Source organism: Pongo pygmaeus, chromosome 1 (assembly GCF_028885625.2).
Source record: "Pongo pygmaeus isolate AG05252 chromosome 1, NHGRI_mPonPyg2-v2.0_pri, whole genome shotgun sequence".
Lineage (NCBI taxonomy): Eukaryota > Metazoa > Chordata > Mammalia > Primates > Hominidae > Pongo > Pongo pygmaeus.
This window is the reverse complement of record NC_072373.2, coordinates 217,855,266-217,871,007: the sequence shown is the minus strand read 5'-3', so window position 1 is coordinate 217,871,007 and position 15,742 is coordinate 217,855,266. Positions and strand designations below refer to the sequence as shown.

At 44.3% G+C, this 15,742-nt stretch overlaps 1 protein-coding gene across 1 annotated transcript; it reads right to left on the bottom strand.

Moving 5' to 3' along the window:
• Window positions 1-533: 533 nt before the first annotated feature.
• On the bottom strand, window positions 534-4,381 carry LOC129007399 (PRAME family member 15-like). The gene is made up of 3 exons (XM_054438238.1): window positions 4,080-4,381; window positions 2,842-3,420; window positions 534-1,095 (listed from the first exon to the last, which is right to left on the bottom strand). Exons 1-3 carry the CDS (start codon window positions 4,370-4,372, stop codon window positions 534-536), a joined length of 1,434 nt encoding a protein of 477 aa, XP_054294213.1. The 5' UTR covers window positions 4,373-4,381.
• Between the last annotated feature and the right edge of the window lie 11,361 nt (window positions 4,382-15,742).

Genomic DNA, 15,742 nt, shown 5'->3' with positions numbered 1-15,742 from the left:
GAGTGAAACTCTGTCTCAAAAAAAAGAATGGGAGGAAATTGATTAAAATAACCAAATTTCATTTAAATGCCTTATTTTTCTGGGGCTGCATCTTACTGATTGGACAACTCAGTGCCTTTTTTTTTTTATTCAATAACTGAAGATTCCTGAGGCTTAAACTGGAAAACAGGTTACTTGATAATAGAGGGCACCAGACAGTTTCCATTCAGTTTCCCTATATTTCTGACTGCTTCTTTACAACCATCCATGCAAGGGGAACTCCCTCATGTATTCTCAAGCCTGAATTCCACTCTAAACATTCACATTCCCATGTTCGACTCTATAAGACACAGGTCCCCAAAGTCCCATTGAATCCATGTAAACATTTCCCCCAAGTCTGGTCCCTGCTTGATTACCTTTCCTTTCCCACTTTCAGAGATGGTGTCTAAAACGGTGGTTTCTGTGCTCCCTTTAGGATGTACCTAAGACCCAGGTTTTAGTTTCCATGTGTCCAGAAGGAAGCATTTGATATATCCGCCTAAATAGGCAGGTATTCAACAGCAGCATTGATCTAACTCCAGGCCATAAAATGACCTGTTGCCACAGTCAGGGCAGTAGTCAGTACAGAACAAGATCCTCTTGGGATGCCTTAAGTCCCTCACTCTCCCCATCAGCTCAGCCCTAATTTGGGAAAATCTGCTCCGGCTGACAATACCATCAGCACCATAACTCTCCCGTGGGGCAGGATACAGCTCCAGGCATAAGTTGTTGAGTCTGATTGTGTGGCACAGCAGGTTCTCCAGGGTGGCCATGGAGATGGGATTTCCACAGAAGCTGAAGGTGGTGAGCTCAAAGCAGCGGCTCAGGGCAGGCAGGATGACGTTGACTTGGGAGTCTACGATGCCACAGTCATCTAAATCCAGGTACTCAAGGGTGGCTGCAACTTTTTCTAGCAGAACTTGGAGAGGCACAAGACTGAAATTGGCCAGCCTGCTGCCCCTCAGGTCCAGGGTCTTTAGTTGACTGATGCTCGGGCACTGGGACAGATGTCTCAAGTCTGATTCCAAAAGCACACAGTTAGTTATTGCGAGGATTTTTAACGGGGTCTTCAGACAGCTGGGGAGAGAGAGCAGGAAGTTAGTTCTGGGGAATCGTAGGGGTGAGTGGACGGTGGTGGGAAATGACTTCAACGTGATGGGTGAAGACCATTTTGCCCAAGCCCAGGGTCATTCTGATTGTCTGATGGTCAACACTTAGGATGCTGCGTGATGAAGAGCTTTGCCACTGAGGTCAATTCCATTTTAGGCCTGGTGCAGTAACTCACATCTGTAATCCCAGAACTTTGGGAAGCTGAGACGGGCAGATCACTGGAGGTCAGGAGTTTGAGACCAGCCTGGCCAACATGGCAAAACCCTGTCTACTAAAAATGCAAAAATTAGCCAGGAGTGGTGGCAGGTGCCTACAATTCCAGCTACTTGGGAGGCTGAGGCAGGAGAATCGCTTGAACCCAGGAGGTGGAGGTTGCAGTGAGCAGAGATCATGCCACTGCACTCTAGCCTGGGTGACAGAGGGAAACTCTGTATCAAAAAAAATATATATATATATATGTATATATCCATTTAAGCCTGTCTTTTCACCATCATTTATAGGAATTGATCAAGTTCACAGAATCCCTAAAGCTCCCTTTCCTCATCTGTCAGGCAGAAAACCACATCTCTGGGCCACACAAGCCCATTGGAGATGCAAGCAGAAGAGACAAACCCAGGCAGGATCCTGCAACATCAGCTGGGGTGAGCGGGCTGCAGGAGTCTCTGACATGCCTGTATCATCAGCAAACCATCTATCACTTTCACCATTCTTTGTGCCTGCTCCCTGACCCTGTTTCAGAATCACGTATTTACTATGTAATTAATTTACCTGGAGCTCAAAACAACCCATTATGACAGGGAAGAAGAGATGGGATCATTTGTGTTCACCAAGCTGAGGTGCAGAAAGCTGGTATTCTGAAATGTGCAGGTTTCCTGAGCATTCCCCCCTTCAGTGCCCACTTAACTTCCCTACTTCCCATCATCTTCTGAAAAATTAGCTTGTTGGCTGGCCATGGTGGCTCACGCCTATAATCCCAGCACTTTGGGAGGTCAAGGCAGTTTGATCACCTGAGGTCAGGAGTTGGAGAATAGCCTGGCCAACATGTTGAAACCCTGTCTCTACTTAAAATATAAAAATTAGACAGGTGTGATGACCCACACTTGTAATCCCAGGTACTTGGGAGGCTGAGGCAGGAGAATCACTTGAACCCAGGAGGCGGAAGTTGTAGTGAGCTGAGATGGAGCAACTGCACTCTAGCCTGGACAATAAAAGTGAAACTACTTTTCCAAGAAAAAAAATTATCTTGTTTGTTTTTATTTTTTACTTATTCATTTCTGAAAGGGGTCTTGCTATGTTACCAGACTGGTCTTAAACTGCTGGGCTCAAGTTATCCTCTTGCCTCAGACTCCCAAAGTGCTAGGATTACAGGCATGAGCCACCATCCCTGACCTAGTTTTCATCATCTTAACTCAGACATAGATCCTCAGGAAGAATTCCCAAAGGCACTCTCACTAGATCTGAACCCTCCAGTAGCTAGCTTCCTAGCATGGCAGCCTCTCTATAGCATCTACCCCAGCTGATCCATCTGCCTCTATTGGGATAGTTGCATGATACCCATTTCAGGACAGAGCTGCCAACAGGACAAGGCATGGACATTCTAGTGTCCTCTTCACTGTTACATCCTCATAGTCTGGCTCACAGTAGATGCCCACTAGCATTTACTGTAACAGGCTCTGCTGTGGTCTGCAGAAAAAGCTCACCACACTTCCTCACCTCAGCAGCTGGTCCAGGTGGCCTTCAAGGAAAGAAACAGAGTTCATATAAAGCTTTTGGAGGCAGCGCAGCTTGAGGAACTGAATGGTGAACTGTGTAACAAACTCTTTCTGTTTTGTTGAAACGTAGCGAGAGACATCCATGTGGGAGAGAACGAGCTTCTGAAGATTCCTCATCTGGCCCAGGTATGGGGTAAACTGTGTCAGAATGGGCAGTATCCAATTGCAATTCACTTCCACCTCCTGGATACAGTCTAGGTTCACCATTTTCAGGATGTTTCTGATATTGCAGAAGGGCATTCCCAAAATTTTCAGCTTCTTACAGCACAGGTGTAGTAAATCTTTCCTCGGCTTGACCCACAGAAGGAGGCAGGTGAGGTATTCATCCAGAGTCCCGTTCTTGAGCCAAAGGTCTATGAAGACAGTCAAGGGCTGCTGTTCTCTCATCCTTGGACAGTCTAGCACAGGTTTTCTGTTCCTCATGGCATTTGGGGAGCACCCATGGGCCATGGCTTCAGACCAAACCATCCAGAAGTTCTCACTGACATCTTGTAAATCCAGCACTTGAAGTTTCCACCTCCTGTGGGAAAATAGAGGCGAGGCTGAGAATTCAAGGACTCACTTCTGAACTTAAACTCCACATCATGGACAGCAGCTGCTCCCCTCGCTGCTTCTTCTCCCTCTCTCTGAATATTCTCCATCCTGTTTTCCCCTTGGATCCTGCCCAGTTCCACTTTTTTATTTGAGATGAAGTTTCCCGCTGTCTCCCCAGCTGGAGTGCAGTGATGTGATCTCGGCTCACTGCAACCTCCACCTCCCGGGTTCAAATGATTCTCCTGCCTGAACTTCACAAGTGTCTGGGATTACAGGAGCTCACGACCATGCCCATCTAATTTTTGTATTTTTAGTGGAGTCGGGGTTTACCATGTTGGACAGGCTGGTCTGAAACTCTTGACCTTGGCCTTCCAAAGGGCTGAGATTACGTTGTGAGCCACTGTGCCCGGCCCAGTTCTCACTTTTCGTGGCGCCTTTCAGTGCCAATAGAGGGGAGGTTTCTGTTACCTCCATGGACCCTGGGTGGTGAGCAGTCCTTTCCCTGAGGAGCTGGGGAATGGCCAAGGCCTTTCTGAGCTTTCTCACCAGCGTCATCCCCTCTTGGGCCTCCCTACCCCTCATGACCCAGCTGTTCATTCTCTGCACACCTGGGCCCTCCCCACCAGCCCTTCTGGCCCACCTCACCTGAGACGAACCCCATGGGTAAGCAGTGCATCAAGCCCATCGAGCACAGCTTGGAAGGTCTCCAGACAAGCCATCTTCATCAGAGGCCTCAGAGGGAGGCGGCGGAAGGGCCAGGCCTGCACCATCAGCTTCAGGGCCTCACAGTGTCTCCTGTTGAAGGCCTCCATGAACAGTGGGGGGAAAAGTTCCATGGGCAGCTCCTCCAGGGTAGAGATGGTCAAGGCCTGGTCCCTCAGCAGGCTCTGCCCCGCCAGCTCCAGAAGTCTGGATGGAGTCCGGATGCTCATCTTCATGAATCTGCAAGGAAAATTTCCACAGGACAAATCCAGAGAAAAGGCATCACTCTCAGGCCAAGCCCATGCAATTTCATCTTCTCCTATGGCCAAAGTCACTGCTCTGGCAGTGGGGAAAGAGCCCTCGGTTTACTCCAATTCTACTCTGTACTCAGTGGCCACAAAGCCAGGCTTCTGCCTCTGCTGCATCAGCATAAGGATCTACCAAGCAGTGAGAAGGCAGGACCACCACTAGCCCTTCCTTTCTATCCAGTGCTCCATCTAGTGAGTAGTGAATATGGAGGAATCTGAAAGCTAAACCCTCCCAACTTTGGGGAAATTTCTAATTACTCAAGGCTCTTAAACAATGGGAATGGGAGTGTCACGAGCCTACATGCCTACATTTTCAGTTCCTACAAATAAGCTGGCTGGGAACACTCATGGGGCCTCCCTAGAATGGATTCTATTTGTCTTCTTTTCATTATTTAAGCTTTCTTTCTCTTTCTCTTTGTCTCTTTCTTCTTTCCTTCTTTCCCTCTCTCCTTCCCTTCTTTCCTTTTTCCCTCTCTTCTTCCTTTCTTTCTTTGTTTCTTTCTTTCCTTCCTTCCTTCCTTTTTTCCTTCTCTTTCTTTCATTCATTCTTTCTTTCCTTCTTTCTTTCTTTCTTTCCTTCCTTCCTTCCTTCCCTCTCTCCGTCCCTCCCTTCCTTCCTGCTTTCTTTCTTTCTTCCTCTCTCTCTCTCTCTTTCTGACAGCATCTTGCTCTGTCACCCAGGCTGGAGTGCAGTGCTGTGATCTCTGCTCAGTGCAGCTTTGACCTCCCAGGCTCAAAGGATTCTTCCACCTCAGCCTCTCGAGTAGCTGGGACCACGGGCAGACATCACCATGCCCAACTAATCTTTTATTTTCTGACTTTTTGTAAAGACAGTGGGTTTCACTATGTTGTCCAGGCTGGTCTTGAACTCCTAGACTGAAACAGTCCACCTGCCTTGGCCTCCCAAAGTGCTGGGATTCCACGCAGGAGCCTCCACCTCGGTCTCATTATTGAAAATTTCAGTGAGAAGCTTTGAAAGCTGTGTAACAGTGTTATGCATCATACACAAGACAGATGTTTCCAATACACACCTTTTACACATATTGAAAATGAACCATTTTGGCTGCGCGCAGTGACTCACGCCTGTAATCCCAGCACTTTGGGAGGCCAAGGAAGGTGGATCATCTGAGGACAGGAGTTCAAGACCAGCCTGGCGAACATGGTAAAACCCTATCTCTACTAAAATTACAAAGATTAGCCTGGTGCAGTGATGTGTGCCTGTAGTCCAAGCTACTAGGGAGGCTGAGGCCGGAGGATCACTTGAACCCAGGAGGCAGAAGTTGCAGTGAGCTGACATTATGCCACTGCACTCTAGCCTGGGAAATAGGCTAGATTCAAAAAAAAAAAAAAAAAAAGAGAGAGAGAACTACATTTGATTAGACCTCTTAAGCCCCACCCAGTTAATCCTGAGGTTAACTGATTGAATTAGATATTCATCCATCAAAGTGAAAGATTTAGGGATAGGGTGAAAGTCCAGGACTCATTCACTGATTCACTCCACAAACATGGAGCTTTACTAATATGTGCCTTTCATAGTCCTGAGTGTGAGATAGGGAAGGGTTGAATCTCTTCCTGACATTAGACAGAAAGAAAAAACTTGAAAGTATCTTTGTTGAGGGATCCTTGGCCACATCAAATTTATCAAAATATTTCAGAGTTAAAACAGTTTTACAAAGACAGACATGACAGTCCTTAAGAAAACACAGTCGAAATCTTCATGTATCCAGTGATCACCTGGGTGGTATAATTTAATTGTTTTTGGAGTAGGGGGAGCTGATGCCCAGGCTGGAGTGCAGTGGCACCATCTGGGATCACTGTAACCTCCACTTCCCAGGTTCAAGTGATTCTCATGCTTCAGCCTTCCACGTAGCTGGGATTACAGACATGCACCCCCATACCCATGTCTCCATTCAGGTGGAAGATTTACAGTGAGGATGTGATTCGTTTAAAATTAAGGTCAAAGATTCTCTTTGGTTAAGAATTTTTTTTTTTTATCACGGTCTTACTCTGTTGCCCAGGCTGGAGTACAGCAGTGATGTGAGCATGGCTCACTGCAGCCTCAATCTTCCAGGCCCAAGTAATTCTCCCACTTCAGCCACCCAAATAACTGGGAATTCAGATGCATGCCACCATGCCCGGCTAATTTAAAAAAAAACTTTTATGGAGAAGCCGACCACCATTGGCTCACAGCTGTAATTCTAGCACTTTGGGAGGCCAAGGCAGGTGGATCACTTGAGGACAGAAATTGAAGACTAAACTGGCCAGCATGGCGAAACCCCACCTCTACTAAAAATACAAAAATTAGCCAGGCACGGTGGCAGATGGATGTAATACCAGCTACTCAGGGGGCTGAGGCATGAGAATTGCTTGAGCCTGGGAGGAAGAGGTTGCAATAAGTTGAGATCATGCCTCTGTACTCCAGCCTTGGCAACAGAGCAAGACTCCATCCCCCTTAAAAATCAAGAATATTTGGTAGAGATGCATTTTTGCCATGTTGCCCAGGTTGGTCTCAAACCCCTGGGCTGAAATGATCCTCCCACCTTGGCCTCCCAAAGTGTTGGGGTTATAGGCATGAGTCACTGCTCCCATCAAGAATTATGAAATAACAAAAACCAAAGCACAATCCAATTTTTGAAATAAAGACAAAACTGCATTTAGAGGAAAAATTTCAAAACTTCAAATTGTTCATATGAGAAAAAAAAACAAAACACAGGATAGAACTCTATGTCATCTTAGGCTACACTGTCCCCATCCCAATCCGGCTGACTGTAGGTCACATGGGAGTGTCCTTACAGAAATTAGTGACTTACCAGATCTGGACTCAGATTGCAGGGTGCTCAGACCACAGGAAGAACAAAGCAGGAACTCCAGGCTTGAGGACTTTGGGTCTCTTCTGTGGGTCTTTAGAAGATTTTATTTACCTTTGTAATCACAACTCCCACCCACACCCCTCCAAGTATCCACTGCTAGCTTCCAATCAACAAGCGATATCTGATTGGATTTCTGAAGCTCCACCCAGTTAATCCTGATTGGGTTTTGGGCTCTCTGCAGATGAATGGATTGTGTCAGATATCCATTCATATGAGATATCCATACTAAATTCATGAATCAGGAAATTGACAGTGTTAGGGAAAGGGTGGAAGTCAAGAATTCATTCATTCAAGTCTTGGTGAGGTAGCTCATGCCTGTAATACCAGCAATTTGGGAGGCCAAGTTGGGTGAATCACCTGAGGTCAGGTGTTCGAGACCAGCCAGGCCAACATGGCGAAATCCTGTCTCTTCAAAAATGCAAAAATTAGCTGGGGATGATGGCAGGTGCCTGTAATCCAGCTACTCAGGTGACTGAGGTAAGAGAATTGCTTGAACCCAGGAGGCAATGGTTGCAGTGAGCCAAGATTGCACCATTGCACTCCAGTCTGGGAGACAGAGGGAGACTCTGTGGAAAAAAATTCATTCATTCATGAACTCCCCAAACACTGATGGAATTTTACTAATCTCTGACCTGCATTTCCTGAGTTTGAGGCAGGGAAGTGTTTGATCTGTTCTGGACATTAGACAGAAAAAATACAATCTGAAAGTCGTGTTGTTGGGAGATCTTTGGGCCACATCAAAATTATAAAAATGTTTTATAGTTAAAATAGCTTTATAAAAGCAGAGGTGTCATCCCTACAAAATCAGAAAAAAAAACTCCATGTATCGCATGGCCTTGTGGTTTTTATATCACCTAATGTAGCAATTTATTTGCTCATGCTGGTGGAAGGGAGGTGCCACTGAGGGAGTGAATGGTCTCAGGGCTTAGGTTAAGGCTTCTCTGGAAGAAATTGAAACCATACATCTAAACTTCATAAATTTAATCAATGAAGAAGGGAGGAGGAGAAACAAACAAACAAACAAAAAAACAAAACCAAGTTTGCAGCACATTCAGCATTCATCATGAGGTCAGCTTGCTCTCTGAACTGTTCCTCATGGTTGCTGGCAGCCTACTGTCCCAAAATCATGTAGACATTAGATTACAATTCTCCATAACTGCCCTGCAGACAGCAATTTAAGCATTGTAAAACATTAATTTTTCATTTGAGATATTCTTTCAGGTTCTGCATATCAGTGAAACTACTGATTCCAGCTGATCTGAAGGGACCTGCAAGGTGCCAACTCACCAAATAATGCAGTTTTGACATCCTGATAACTTCATATCTCTTACCACCACCAAAATACACCAACTTTCCAGCCCCTTACTATCCATGATGCCTGAAAACCCTGAGTACTCCTTGGGGAGATGAATTTGAGGATCTCCTCCCAGCTTCTCATTCAGCCACCATGTGATCATTAAACTCTCTGTTGCATACCCTGCTGTCTCAGAGTATTGGTAAGCTACTGTGCAGCAGGCATAGGAACCTGATAGTCCTGTAATAAAGTCATGTCAAAATTACAAAGGGAAGTGAGGGTTGGGGCTGGGCAGGGTTGAGCTTGGTGTTTTAATGGGATCCTGGGAGAGAAGCAAGACTTGGTAAACATGTTGGGGGTTATTGAGTGGGTGGAGGAGGAATCTTTCCAACATTGCACTGGTGCTCCCTTGGTTTCCATCCTTATGACCAAGTATGAGTCTTTCAAAATAATTTATGTAATTCTCCTTATTTTTGCTTTCAACACTTTTGTCTTTCTTTACCTCCCTGGATAATCTCACATGTATTCCCATTGCTTTGCTCATTTCATAATAAAAATCTTTTTTTTTTTTTTTAACAGAGTCTCTTTCTCTGTTAAGCAGACCATATATTTTGTTGCCACACAAGATGAGTAACTTGATTTTTTGGAGAGAAAAGGTTAAAAGGATCCCATTTCTCACCAGCTGGGGGTGATATGCAGGTTATGGTTATTCTTTGTCATATCTGCAACTGTATACTGCCAGTGAAAACCTGCTGGTCACATTGGACAGGCTTCCAAATTAACCACCTGTGGAAGGTCTTAGGATTGGCTTACATCCTGTCCCTGAGTACATAATCTGATGGTGAGTTCATGAGTGCCTCAAACTCTTCAAGTAGTGATGAAGGCTTCACCTACAGATGGCGAGAAGGACACTGATTTGATTCTGATCATGAAGTTTTGCTGGTTGTCTTGCAAGGAAAATGTTTTAGCCTGTTATGTTGTCATCTAAAGCCAATGATTGTAGCCTCTGTATTATACCTTCCAATGGACAAAACAAATTCAAAAAACAACTCTATTTGAGCCTTGCCAGGTAGATAAAACAAAAACAAAGCAAACAAACAAACAAAAACTGATAGGAGGAATCCCATTCCCTTCTTTTAACCTTTCTCACAAAAGCATTCCAGGTTGTAACAAACTTTGGGACACACCCACTTTGTTGGTGTGTGTCTTTCAGGTCGATCCTCAGATTTAGCTTCCAATGAAGCTTTATTAATTATTTCTGCCTCAACAGCCTTAACTTCCATTGACGTCAGGTTGCATGGTAATGGTTTGGATTGGGGTGGGATGAAAAAGTATTCCTATGAATTTTTTAAAGTAATCATCGCATGCCATCTCCATTGAAGAATGAATAGGGGCCCAGCGCTGTGACTCATGCCTGTAATCCCAGCACTTTAGGAGGCCAAGGTGGGTGGATCACAAGGTCAGGAGATGGAGACCATACTGGCCAAAAGGGTGAAACCCCATCTCTACTAAAAATACAAAAATTAGCTGGGTGTGGTGGTGTGCTCCTGTAATCCCAGCTACGCAGGAGGCTGAGGCAGGAGAATTGCTTGAACCCAGGAGGCTGAGGTTGCAGTGAGCTGAGATTGGCCACTGCACTTTAGCCTGGGCAACGCAGTGAGACTCCATCTCAAAACAACAACAACAACAACAAAAGAATGGATAGGTTCCTTTCCAAACATGCCCTGAGTATTGATGCATCCAATAAATGAAACTCTTATTTATTTCATGTTGTAGCACTATAGAGGCATTCTATTTGCCTCTAGTTTCCAATAAACCAATGTTTAGTTTCAGTAATGTCTCTGATTATGTGGCAGAGGGTATAACATGTTCATGTTCAGATTCTGTGTCTATGTCAATAGCTATAGCATTCCCATCTTCATAATGTGTGTCAAACCCAAGAGTTTGATTCTAGGGGGAGTCTGGGACACTACCTAGATTAGACCCAGTTCCACTAATGTTTTCTATGTGTAGAGATCAAGTGCCAGTAATGAAGTCAATAGTAGTCGTAGGCCACCCATTTGCACCTATAACTTCTTCTCATTGCCAAGACATTTAATTAAGCATCACTGAAATCCTCCTTCACCTACTGGAAATAGTCTTTGAAATACTGCATCAAGGTATTGCAGTATTGAGTCATATTGTTACTGAGTGATGGGCTTGCTCTCCTAAGTGTGTAGAAGCCAATACTGTGACACCATCTTTTGAGAAAAAGAAAAAAGTTTAGGCCGGGTGTGGTGGCTCACGCATGTAATCCCAGCACATTGAGAGGCTGAGTCATGTGGATTGCAAGGTCAGGAGTTTGAGATCAGCCTGGCCAATGTGGTGAAACCTCATCTCTACTAATAATACAAAAATTGGGCCAGGTGTGGTGGCTCACACCTGTAATTGCAGCACTTTGGGAGGTCAAGGCAGGTGGATCATATGGTCAGGAGTCTGAGAGCAACCTGGCCAATATAGTGAAACCCCGTCTCTACTAAAAATACAAAAATTAGCTGGGCATGGTGTTGGGCACCTGTAGTCACAGCTATTTGGGAGGCCGAGGTAGGAGAATTGCTTGAACCTGGGGGGCGGAGGTTGCAGTGGACTGAGATTGTGCCACTGCACTACAGCCTGGGGGACAGACCAAGACTCCATGTGAGGAAGAAAAAAAAAAAAGATTTATTCAGGGTTAACTGGGCCAGGCATGGTGGCTCACGCCTATAATCCCAGCACTTTGGGAGGCCTAGGTGGGCAGATCATGAGGTCAAGAGTTCGAGACCAGCCTGACCGACATGGAGCAACCCCATCTCTACTAAAAATACAAAATTAGCTGGGTGTGGTGGTGCATGCCTATAATCCCAGCTACTGGGAGGGCTGGGGCAGGAAAATCAGTTGAACCCAGGAGGCAGAGGTGGCAGGGGGGTGAGATCGCACCCTTTCACTCCAGCCTGGGCAATAAGAGCGAAACTCTGTCTCAAAAAAATAAATAAATAAAATAAAATAAAGTAAAAAAAGAAAAAGAGTTAACTGACAAGGAGATAGGAGACAAGGTCCAAACCTCTCTCCCCAATCTGGGGATGGTGGAGCAATCTCGAATGATCTTTCCAGCTGGTTTCAGATGATGCCAATTCATAGAGTCTGCCAGGCTGTGTTAATAGTTAAGAGGTTAAACCTTTTTCCCATCGAACATGCCTGAGCCATTTGGGCTTTGCATCATCATCTGTAACAAGTTAAGCAATGGTTAATCCATTCAAGCTGATCCTTTGCTTACATGATCAGAGCTAAAAAGTGCAGGGGATACAGGAAGTTCTATTATCAAAGGCATAGGTTCTCCAGTAAATACTTTATCATCAGTGCTTCTCATTGTAGTTGGTGAAAAAATGCCTTATGAGGGACTTGTGTTTTCCCACAGGGGTGGTAAAACTTTTCATTAAAGTAATCCAGTCTTGCTGGGCGTGGTGGCTCATGTCTGTAATCCCAGCACTTTGGAAGTCCAAAGCTGGTGGATCACTTGAGGCCAGGAATTGACCAGCCTGGCCAATATGGTGAAACCCAGTTTCTACTAAAAATACAAAAATTAGCTGGGCATGGTGGTGGGCAACTGTAAGCCCAGCTACTTGGGAGGCTGAGGCAGTAGAATCATTTGAACCCAGGAGGCAGAGGTTTCAGTGAGCCGAGATAGCACCACTGTAATCCTGTCTGGGCAACAGAGACTCTGTCTCAAAAAAAAAAAAAAAGTAATCCAGTCTTCTTTGTTAGTTTAGTTAATTTTAGTTTCAAGATACCATTTGTTCACTCAACCTTTGTAGAATACCAAGGATAATGAAGTTAATGGTAGTGTCATTGAATCTGTAAAATCTTATCTGTGTGATAACTTGCCCAGTAAACTGAGTTCTTCTACCATTGGAGACTTCTCCAGAGATGCCCCAGAAAGGAAACACATTTTATAATCATTTATTCGCTATGACTGTGGCATCAGCCTTTCTATAAAAGGAAGCTATAACCCATCCTGCAAACGGACACACAATCACAAGAACTGTAGCCTATTTACGTGGCTCACTGGCATCATCGGTCCATGACATTCCCCTTTCTTGCAGTTATATGTGTGTATGTCTATCTATTCATATCTATATCTATATCTATTTCCTTTTATTACCATGATTCGCTTCTACTCTCCTTTCCATAGACAGCCATTCTACTCTTTGACCTAGCCTTGAATCTACATGTGACCTCATAGAATATAAGTATATGGAAAGTATATAGACTGTATACTTGCATTTTGTATGTGTATTTATTTTAATCCATATATGTGCTATAGTGTATGATGCTACACAAGAGGGCCTCACAATTAATTGTCCAGTCCCGGACACTTTGGAGAGTGAATGGACAGTCCGTTATAATTATTATTGTTAATAATTTTGTGGAGATGGAGTCTTGCTCTGTCACCAGGCTGCTGGAGTGCAATGGTGCTATCTCTACTCTTTGCAACCTCCACCTCCCAGGTTCAAGTGATTTTCCTGTCTTAGCCTCCCAAGTACCTGGGATTACAGTTGCCTGCCACCATGCCCAGCTACTTTTTTTATTTTTGGTAGAGATAGGGTTTTGCCATCTTGGCGAGGCTGGTCTCGAACTCCTGACCTCAGGTGATCCACCCACCTCGGCCTCCCAAAGTGCTGGGACTAAGGGCATGAGCCACCTCGACCAGCCTTGTTATAATTAAGATTTTCAGAACAACAGGAGTGTGTGAAGTCTTATAATCACCTTAACTATAGACCTTGGTTTCTTACCTAAGCTTTTAACTAATATATTTTTCAAATATAATAACAATAAAAATATTATTGCTTGCCCTATATCAAATCCAGCTCAAAGTACTGAAATAAATGAACTCATAGCACTCTGTGAAGTCAATATTGTGATTATCCCATTTAATGGATGAGTGAGCTAAAACACAGAGAGGTTAAGAAAGTTGGATAAGATCACACAGCCGTTGGCCACGGAGCCAGTTTTGAACTTAAATTAATCAATATGGATCTGGAGTCTTTCCTACTGACCAAAATATCTATGTGCCTCCAAATCCTAAGTTGCTGAGGGTCTTACCTTGTTTCATATCTCAGTAGGAAAGGAGTTAATGTTTATCCATTACATCTGATGTTTAATGCAAGTTTTTTTTAACATATAGCATTTCACTTTCCAAAATATGTTATGATAAATTTAAGTTGATTTTTCTGCAATTCTTTTTTTTTTTTTTTTTTTTGAGACAGAGTTTCTCTCTTGTTGCCCAGGCTGGAGTGCAGTGGCATGATCTTGGCTCACTGCAACCTCCATCTCCCAGATTCAAGCAATTGTCCTGCCACAGTCTCCCAAGTAGCTGGGATTACAGGCACATACCACAACGCCCGGCTAATTTTTTTTGTATTTTTAGTAGAGATGGAGTTTCACCATGTTGGCCAGGCTGGTCTCAAACTCCTGACCTCAGGTGATCTGCCTGCCATGGCTTCCCAAACTGCTGGCATTACAGGTGTGAGCCACCTCGCGTAGCCAATTTTTTTGCAATTCTTTTCTGCATTTTGTAGGAATCTTGCTTTTCCCCCTTTAGTTTGCCAGTGTGGTAAATTACACTTAGATTTTTCTGTGATAGTCTGTCATTCCCAGAATTACCAATATATATGACGTGCTAATGCACTGTTGCATTTAGGTAACTGATATTTTATTAAGAACTTTTGCTGGCCAGGTGCAGTGGTTCATGCCTATAATCCCAGCACTTTGGGAGGCCAAGGCGGGTGGATCACCTGAGGTGAGGAGTTGGAGACTAGCCTGGCCAACATGAAGAAACTCCACCTCTACTAAAAATACAAAAATTAGCTGGGTGTGGTGGCGTGTGCCTGTAATCCCAGCTACGGCGTGTGCCTGTAATCCCAGCTACTCGGGAGGCTGAGGCAGGAGAATCGCTTGAATCCGGGAGGTGGAGGTTGCAGTGAGCCGAGATTGTGCCAGTGCACTCCAGCCTGGGTGACAGAGTGAGACTCTTTTTCCAAAAAAAATAAAAAATAAAATAAAATAAAACTTTCACCAAATAAGTTTTAAATTTACTTTCTTTCTAATATCCTTATTCATTTTAAAAATATAGGTTACAGCTCTCTCATGAAATGAATTATACAGCTTTCCATATTGGCCTTTCTTTCTGGAACATCTTATATAAGACAGCAAATACCGGCTGGGTGAAGTGGCTCACACCTGTAATACCTGCATTTTGAGAGGCTGAGGCAGGCAGATCACTTCAGGTCAGGAATTTGAGACCAGCCTAGTCAACATGGTGAAACCCCATCTGTACTAAAAATGCAAAAATTAACCAGGAGTGGTGGTGGGTGCCTGTAATCTCAGCTACTCAGGAGGCTGAGGCAGGAGAGTCACTTGGGTCTGGGAGCCGGAGGTTGCAGTAGCAGAGATTGTGCCATTGCACTCTAACGTGGGGGACAGAGCAAGACTCTGTCTCAAAACAAAAACAAAAACAAACAAACAAATAAAAATAACTGACAGCATGGAAAAATTCACATGGAAATTATCTGAGCCTAGAGATTTGAGGGACTGAGGTCTCTGATTAGAATTTATTTATTGATTTTTTTGAGACAGAGTCTCACTCGGTTGCCCAGGTTGGTATGCAGTGGCGGGATCTCGGCTCACTGCAACCTCCTTCTCCTGGATTCAAGCAATTCTCCTGTCTCAGTCTCCCGAGTAGCTGGGATTACAGGTATGTAATTTGATTTTTGTATTTTTAGTAGAGATGTGATTTCACCATGTTGGCCGGGTGGGTCTCAAACTCCTGACTTCAAGTGATCTTCCCACCTCAGCCTCCCAAAGTGCTGGGATTACAAGCATGAGCCACCATACTCAGCCAAAATATAACAAATTCAAGAAAGTGGTTTTGTCTGGGCAAAAAGTAAGAGACAAGACTCCAGCAATAAGGGAGGGTCACCCAGGAAGACTCATCTGGAAGGTAATTCATCTGGGAAATCTAAAGCAAATATGGCAAAATGTTAACAATAAAGCTGGGTGTGAGTAATTTTGTGTTTTGTGTATTACTTAGTATATTTTTCTGTGTATTTGGAATATAGT

Excerpts from the sequence above, each read along its gene's own strand:
- LOC129007399 (XM_054438238.1), bottom strand. The coding sequence starts at position 4,372 with ATGAAGATGAGCATCCGGACTCCATCCAGACTTCTGGAGCTGGCGGGG. Across the intron at positions 3,421-4,079 it reads ACCCATGGGGTTCGTCTCAG|GAGGTGGAAACTTCAAGTGC; the intron begins GTGAGGTGGGCC and ends ATTTTCCCACAG. Across the intron at positions 1,096-2,841 it reads CACCTGGACCAGCTGCTGAG|CTGTCTGAAGACCCCGTTAA; the intron begins GTGAGGAAGTGT and ends CTCTCTCCCCAG.